At 38.6% G+C, this 9,012-nt stretch overlaps 1 protein-coding gene across 1 annotated transcript; it reads left to right on the top strand.

The window, feature by feature from the left end:
• Positions 1–1,592: 1,592 nt before the first annotated feature.
• On the top strand, positions 1,593–8,423 carry LOC108676422. Its single transcript, XM_018164495.2, has 6 exons — positions 1,593–1,701; positions 2,748–2,858; positions 6,199–6,339; positions 6,925–7,038; positions 7,351–7,506; positions 8,117–8,423. The coding sequence occupies exons 3-6, from the start codon at positions 6,201–6,203 to the stop codon at positions 8,398–8,400; spliced, it is 693 nt and encodes a 230-aa protein (XP_018019984.1). The 5' UTR covers positions 1,593–1,701; positions 2,748–2,858; positions 6,199–6,200; the 3' UTR covers positions 8,401–8,423.
• The last annotated feature ends 589 nt before the right edge of the window (positions 8,424–9,012 follow it).

The following is a 9,012-nucleotide window of genomic DNA, read 5'->3' as shown; positions in this document are numbered from 1 at the left end:
TCGTCACTGAAATTTGACATTCGTATCTGAACATTACATTGAACTGCCTGTTGCAATGCTTTAAAAGAATTGCTGGTCATTCCGCATGAGTGAAATTATTAGTCGAGCGCAATAGTTTTCAAGCCAAGTTTCGCCCGTCACAAAAGTAGTAGTAGTATTAGGATGGTTAGCTACCGCTTCAACTATCAAGCTACTACTCGTATTTCGCACCAGAGGTCAAAAGATAACATCGCCGCGAGGCGGAAGGTTTCAATTATTCAAAATCTCAAATTAATCGATCACCCACATGGGGCGGAAGGTCTCAGATGTCCAGCATACTGAAGCTGGCTCGAAAGAAGCAGCTATAGCACCTCAAAGAGACGAAGTGACAAGGAGGGACAGGTGAAAAGCAACAGAAACGAAGACAGTCGAACAAGAGGTCGCTTACACGGGACGTCGGCCGCCCGCACGAGAGAGACAGAGAAGGGAAATGTAAGGTATCCTACCTACATAATAACTTAATGTAAGGAATCTTACCTACATAATAACTTAACCCCACAACTGAGACCTGCAGTCAGACACCGCGAGCTCAGCGGTGGGGCGCTCAGGAACAATCCCCTAGGAACGCAAAAGCCCATAGGACTTCTGACGAGCACAGACACGCGTCATATACCCCCCTGAAGGGTCCTTCACAAAAAGAACCCATTAACAGAATTAACATAAATATCAGAATGAACATCAGAATCAACAGAGTAGGTTTAGGTAAACTTTTTTATTTCGGCGTTCACAAAAATCAAGAGTCGGCGACAGACCATATGGACAAATTTCTTCAGCGCCGACATTGCTATGTTATAATGAGCAAGCTTATATAATTTTCACTGATAAACAAAAATGAATTATCTACCAATATTTTGCATATTCAATGTTTCTTATGTTTGTAATGGACTATACCAGTATCAAGGAGTAAAAGAAACTTCTAATTTATTTACAGGGCACCAAACTAATGAATTTTTTCGGTCTTTCCAATTTTTGGCAAAGTTTGACCTTATTCCTCAAGATCAACAGAACCTAATGTTGGAAATTTTCCTTTGCGTGATTGGGGACAATCGTCACCACGCCTCTTTAGAGGGTGCATAATTTCAAGATTTTTTAATTTGGGGCTTAAATTTTGGCAAAGTTTATTTGAAAAATAAACCAACTTTTGCGTAAAATTTCACAAAAATTGGTGATGCTCAGGTGGATCTCTGGTACAGTTGACCTAAAATGACCGCCATACATGCAGGTTACCGATACATACCATTCGGCAAAAAAACAAATGTAACTAAAATTTCCGATCTGGTAAAGCGATTCCATGAGATTCAAACATTCCAGATGAAGATAACCATAATTCAGTAGATCGGTGAGATTTATTAGGTGCCATCCGCCGATCAGGGATTAATTAACTGAAACTATCATTCAGCTATTTCGATTTCGAACACCGTTCCTCGATTAGTCCTCAACTCCATTATGAAATAATATATCGTCTGTTAGTATCATGTAAGAAATAACGGAAATAATGATTGTCAGCCGTAATCGGCATTGGTGTAACTCGCTTACGTTCACCCACAGGCCAACGTCGTGGCTTCAGATACTGCTGGCCCGCCGCTGGGCTGTGGGCGGACGCAGACCTTGGTGTCCGTGCGCTTCCAGACCCTGGTGGTGCCCGGCCCAAAATTGGACGTGGTGAGCTGGTCTTATTATTAAATTCTTATAATATCCCTCCCCCCAAGTCACGGGTACCAAGAGTTAAGAAACACCAACCCATTAAGGTCAAGCTGGAAACACCACCACTGACCCGTACCACGAAGTTCAAAATCATCTCAATAAATAGACATAGCACATTAGACTTTTAACATTCAAATTCTTTATGTCTACACTAAAATTTTATACCCAGAATCTAATCTTAAACAATCTTCTAATCCTGATGAAAGGAAGGCGTAGAATGGTTTTAGACAACTCCGCGAGAACTTTCTTGGTATCAACAAATAATAAAAATTGACTCCGTCCTGTTCGATGCTGTATCGTAATGAACCAAATAAATTTTGCAATGAAATGTCATGTTCTCAAAGATTCTTACTAATTTGTATGTTCTTGAACTTATATTTGCTCGTGTCTATTGTATGGGTGTTAAATATCTTTATTAGTGCTAGGAATAGTACAGTAAATCAGTATTGCACCGGAAAAATAAAGCATATTTTCAAACTATACAGTATAAATCACTTTTCAATCTCCCCCAAAACTTGTTTCAATATCTCTGAATCAGAGGTGAATATAAATTATGCACTGAATTATTGTTGGCTATATTTAATTATTAATTAACCGTTATTATCAAAATTAATGAACAAGAAATTATAGTATATAGAATAATTCCGATGGTGTGACCAATTTTCTATAATAAACCAAATTTCTCCTCGCTTTTAATGATCAAGAAAAACTAAACTATCTGAAGTTGATCATTTTCATTCCTACCGGCTATGAAGGTGGACGGTGAATGATTCCTGCTGATGGACAAGTGTAAGTGTGTTTGCGGCTTAACCCTATAGGAAGAAAACCTTGTGTAGACGCCAAAAAAATTATACGTGGCATCAAAGCTGTACAATGAACTTATCCTTTAATGCGCGTAGTGGGACTTCAATGCAACGAATTTTCTAGCTAAGACTCTTCTGATGATTTATCTACGAAAATTTGTTCATGATTATATGATAATGGTAATTAATGCACTGTTTCAGACGTATCGTCGATTCCCGCTCACTGAAGGTGACTTGGCTACAGTCATTAGTACGTCAACCTCGCTGCCAGCCTCCGATGTGGGGGAGTGGCCAAAAAGTCGGCAAAAGCAGGTGCGAACCACGCATGCACTATAACTAAGAAGTAGTTGAATGAGAGGTTGTGGAAGGTAAGAAGCTATCATGATGCAGGATATTGAAGATGCAACACAGTAAGTAATCACCTCAAAAAAGGAGCCCATGCTTCTTTCAGTGGGTATGATTTTCTACGAATATGTGTGAATCGTAAACCAACCCTATTTTCGTGTAGGTTCGAACGGGACGACATGTCCTAATCATCATATCAGCACAAAAATCCATTGGGAAAAGGTGCCATCTTACGATACAATGTACATATGTGAGTGTGTCTTCCCGTACGTGCGTGCCCAAGCATTTGCAGTAGAGTATCACCAACGAAAGTCTCCAATTGATGCTTCTCGGCACTGAAAAATAAAATTTCACGCGTAAACTTACAAAGCTCTCAAGGTCATTACCTATGTGTGGTTCATTCTCTAAGAGCCTTATGGCTTTGCTGACGGATTAGCAGCCTTCACGCTGTGAGTGCGCGCCACTAGCCTTTAATAAAAACAACTCAATCAATTACGGTGCTGCCACTGCAATCAAAAGCCATATTCCATTCAAACTACATGACAACTTGCACACAAATATGCTCACAATCACAATAGATACACAAGGACTCATCACAGTAGGAACGACATGCATCCCACCCCGCATAGGCTACATAAACTACATTGAATTTCAAACACTTTTGAAAAGGCGCTATCCCGCAAATCTCCTCGCGGTCTTAAACGCTCGTCATACACCACTGGTGAATTGCTCGTACAATCACATGGGTAAACAATTACACTAACTCATAACCCGACACAAGTGCACCCACATTGGCCCTTACTACCGTACCCTCATCACACACAACAGCGCAACACCACACTAAATGGTGTTGCGCACCCTACTTAACCAACAATATAGCATTCTACAACAAACACCTACAACTACACCTACAACTACACCTACAAAAAACATGATACACTATATCTGCTATAAATATTTAATCACTCCATCTCTGCTGGTTATTTCCCAGACTCCCTAAAACACGCTATCATGATCTTCCTCCCCAAACCCAAGACTTAACCGCACAAAGTTCAAAACTACGGGCAAATTTCATTACTAAAAATCCACGGGAAGCTTTTGGATGAAATACTCAACAATAGATTATACTAACACTTTACCATCCACAACATACACAATACTAAACAGCATGCACGGTTTCAGGAAGCCTAGAGGGATACATATAGCATTAGCCACATTTGACGAAACACTCTGCAGACACTTAGCACAAAGACACACCAGTGACTCAGTGCACCGCTAACCAAAGCTTGTGACAAGGTCTGGCCCACCGGACTACAACAAAAAATCAACCAACTCAACATCTACTCATCCTTCAAAAAACACTAGTAGACTACCTCACAGACAGAACAGCATCCATCAGAATGGGCAATCACACAAGTCTCACATCCTACTCCATACAGGTAGCACCCAAGGAGATTGTCTCGCCTCAACTTTCTACAGCTTCTATCCACATGACTTTCCACCACTACTACACAATACAGATTACATAGGATTTGCAGACGATGTAACACAAGTAACAACAGGATACTACAAACAGAACGAAGCTACACTAACAACACAACAGGTCATCCAACAGATGAACACATTCGAAAACTAAAAGCTCATTAGGACCAACACTACGAAGTTTATGGTCACCCCTATCGCTTGACGAAAAACATCTGAATGATCTGACATACTCAAAGCCAACACTCACTACCCATACACAAACAACAGAAATCCAAAGCTCTTTCGATTCCCCTCTCCCCATTCCCTAACCACTATCAAACTCCGCAAACCTACAACCATTATAATCATGCGCCATGCACCTTTCTTCTCTCCCACTGTCCCTTACATTTCTCGATCTTCGTCTTTCTGGCCACTAATGTTGTTTTCTTCCACTTTTTCGAAGTGTCACCGCACCTCCATCACTTCCACCACCAACTAACAAGAAAAATCTTTAATAATATAGATTTTCTGATATATTCTGACATAACTAAAAGACGACACTAGATGTTCATTACTATAATGATCTTTGATTGTTGTAGTCACTGCTAGAATTTTTAGAGAATAACCAATACTTATTCATGAACTTCACGAGCGAAATTTGTTCAATCCTATAGATTTCATTAGATTTTATAAAGTTTGCTTGGAAAATCAAATCACGAAGCGAAATTTTAGCTTGCCTAAAAAGAGATATTTTCACAAGTTTCAGAAACTGAAATTGATTGGTCTAGATATATAAGGCCGAAGTTCTGATGTTCTTGATATTAATTACCTCATATTGCCATAGGAGACTGTCGTTAAAGGCCGGCAAAAGATTCTGACTAGTCGTTGATTTAGGGCGGCCAATTGTAGGCCCATAATAACTTGAGGCCGGTAGCAGCGGAGTCCTGCGTAGAATCTTGGGCGTTACATTTTTTTAGGGGATGTTGTGATGGTGTATCTGTCCATGGCTAAGAAAGTATTGTGAGGGATGAAGTTGATTATGGATTGATGTCAAACAAGCAACTATTTTGCTTGTGCTGATATATTTCACCTAGAATTTCAGTCCGTAACCTTTCTCAGTTTGTCAGCATACTATCGTTATGAGGGCGGCAGGGATTGGGTCTGGATCTCTGGACCTCCTAAATATTTCGATTGGTTTGAAATGGTCGGCAACTTGTACAGGTGTGCAAGATTTTTATTATGTTCTCTAGTAATTTTTAACCCGGATCACGGTCAACGTCATGAGTCGTGGGTGTTATACGAAACAGTGTCATTCTTAGTATTGTCGTCGTCATTCTGCAGTACTGATATGATCAATGCTTGGGGTTGCAAATCCATTAAGACTGGAATATCTTGAGCAGTGGCTGCAGACGTCTGGCGCTATGGTTTGAATACTTAACATAATGCAAGGTTATTCTAAATGAGGGACCCAATTTAACAAATTCGTATTTATTTAAATAGGAATTCAAAATTAATAATTTATACACCAATAGCAATAAAAATATTCATAGTTTTTAATAAATGTTCAATATGCCCCCCTTAGCTTAGAAACGTCCCCCGAAAACACAAACAGGTTCAATATGTCCCCCCTTAGACTTAAGCTTAGCTTCTTCCTCAAACCATCATCCTTCTTCGCTTTAATTTTGTCCTCGATTAGTACAGACAAATAATTTTTTATGGAAGCTTAAGCAATTTTCAGTTTCACCATGGCTTCCTGGAACGACTTGTTTAGCCTTGATGGAATCAATCAAAAACTTAAATTCACCATAAAAATTTTACCTAAAAAATAAACTTCATTTTTCAGGAATGGACGCATTTTCTTTCGAAGGAAACTGCACAGCTTACAAATTTCGCGGCAAACTTTGCCCCTGTCTTAAGGGCGAGAAAGTCGTTTACTTGACGAACGCCAGTATTTCCAACGGGTCTATATCAACTGTACCTCTGAGTGAGTCTCTGGAGTAATTGACTGCTTGACCTGTAACATTGCCGCTTGTTACCTGCTCAATTGCAATAATAAATCGTTATTTGTTGATTTTACACATTTTTTTGCTATTTTAAAGATAGATGACAATTTAGGAAATAACATTGTTGAATAATTCATGTTCAATCATGGAATTCCAGCTTTTACATGTTTAACAACGATACTCTATTAGAAAACACTCAACTCCATTCGACGTGTAATGCATATATAAAGATCATGTCCGGTTCTATTTATAATTGGTATCATATCTTTACTTTGTAACATCACTTACACAATTATTCACGAATCTAACCATTACATGGAACATTATGTGTGATGTTGTTGTGGCTGGAGAATGTTTAATGTTAGCAGTGTTATGAGGGGAGCGAGCGGCTGAGTGCCGATTTGGGTGAGTGTGTGTGTGATTTTCAGGGCTTGCTTCCTCTGCTAATTGTGTTATAGCGAGTCCAAGCTTGCTCAGTGCAGAATTAGAATAAATATAGAATATGATATCATGTCTCATTGCGCAGATGGTAAAATGTAATCGTTAATTTGGGTACATTTGAACAGGCGTTGCTCCCTACGCCAATACAACTGTAAATAATTTCGTGTTCAAGCAATACCAGCTCCAACAGCAGTTGCTCTCGGTTGTCTCCTCGAAATTTATGGCACCTATCGAAAAAAGTAAGTTACTACGGTTTTGAGCAATATGAATCACAATTCACTTTCGTAAATTGGAAATAATACATAGACTTTTGCGCTGAATTTAGGTACAGAAAATATTTTTAAGAGGCCTGTGACGACATATGAAACGAAATTGTTCTCCTCTGAAATGCTGAAATGTTTTATTATTTTTTCCAAAAATGTCTTACCTTATCTTACTTTGATGATTACATACCTCCTGTTTAAGACTGCTTTTGCATTATAGTAGTTGTTCGGAACATAAATGCTCTATATTGTTGAATAATAAATACAGTTTTTTTCGGTTCGTTGCAGTTGGCGATTTCATCTATCTAGCTTACCTATTTCCTCGAGAAGATGGCAGCTATAATGGTATTTTCGTCTATCATCTGGACGTGGCTTCATGTGTTTCCGACACTCCATGCGGTTTACCCGTCATTTTCGTCATGACTCTGCCAACTTACTACTTCCGTGAGCACTAATTACGCATATGAGAAAAAAGCAGAGAATTGTTCATTGCAACGGTATTTTAACTGCAACGTGTGTAACTCACAAAAACACAGCATTTGGTAGCAATAACTCCATAGATTTTTCATTCGAGAAACCTGGAGTTAGGATTCATCTAGGAAGTATCTACGAACGGAAGCATCATTTCAATTAGCTCGTCAAAGATGCCATACAAACACTTAACAGCGCTCTTATAGGAAGTCAGTACTCCTTAAACAGTGGCAGAGAACGCGCTAACCGAGTTTATTGATATGAAGCAGCATGGCTCCTTATACGTTTAATTATTATATAGTTGTATTATTTTTATACAGGATCTGGTAGAATGAAAGATGACAATTGTTTTGGGGCGTAGATTGAGAAAAGGGTGAACTGGCGGAGACTGAGATGCGGGGATTTCAAATGGCGCTGATGAATTTTATTTGTTCTAAATAAATATTAGCCCGATGCAATAACGCCGCACGAGATCTTGATAGTAAATCTAAAATGGTATCCAGTTAAATTTTAATGCTCTGTACTCACTTAAATGTTTTATTTTCAATTAAATCACAATTTTCTCAAAAGCATATTTCCACAGTAAACGAATGCGGCAACACAATTGACCTCGACCTGACCCCTTCTCCAATTGGGTGGACGGTGTTCTCACACCCTGGCTTTGGGTGCAAGCCATTCCCCGACGGTCCGACCTACAACTGCACCATCACATTCATGGGTGCCTCAAATTTTGTTTATATTGGCTTTTTAACTGGCAATGATGGTTCCTGCGACGGCTACACTGCGAAAGTTACTTACAGTCCTAACGGCATGACGCAACAAGATTCTGATTTGTGCATCGATGAAATGGTCAGTGGCTGGGATTAATTTAGAGTTTTTTCAATAACTGATGTTCGGATGTTTCAGACTATAGATATTTGTTCTTTTTTACAACAGTTCTCTTTCACTTCACTTCTTGTTGTTTGTTTGTTTGTCTGCTACAAATCTTATAATCTATGTTTAATACCCTTCTAATTGTTCAATTGATCTGAAATTTCGCACATTTGCGTAAATTCGGAGACAATGCTTGAATCAATTGACGGAATAAAAAAAAAAATTTTTAACATAACAAAAAAAATTGTTTAATAATTTTTTAAATATTTAAAATAAATCTTGAAATTCATTGTACTTGTGTAACATCTTAGAGCTTAGACAGTGCCCTCTTTAGAAATGTTGTCTTTAAAAAGTAAATTTTAAATGCGTATTATCTAAATATTACATTTATTTATATTTTTGCACTTATCAATTCAATTGATTTGCGCCAACTTCGTAAATGGATATTATTTTCCATAACTGCAAACGTTAGAGTCACACTAACTTGAGTCACTTTTATAACGTATTTAACCATTTTCCTTGCCTCGAATTGCATTTGGATGCCGGTTTCTTCTTATAACATAACATAACATAGTGATGTCGGCGCTGAAGTGTAGGCCAGATGTG

Source organism: Hyalella azteca, unplaced genomic scaffold (genome assembly GCF_000764305.2).
Source record: "Hyalella azteca isolate HAZT.00-mixed unplaced genomic scaffold, Hazt_2.0.2 contig16030, whole genome shotgun sequence".
In the NCBI taxonomy this organism is placed as follows: Eukaryota; Metazoa; Arthropoda; class Malacostraca; order Amphipoda; family Hyalellidae; genus Hyalella; species Hyalella azteca.
This window is presented reverse-complemented; position numbering and strand designations above follow the sequence as displayed.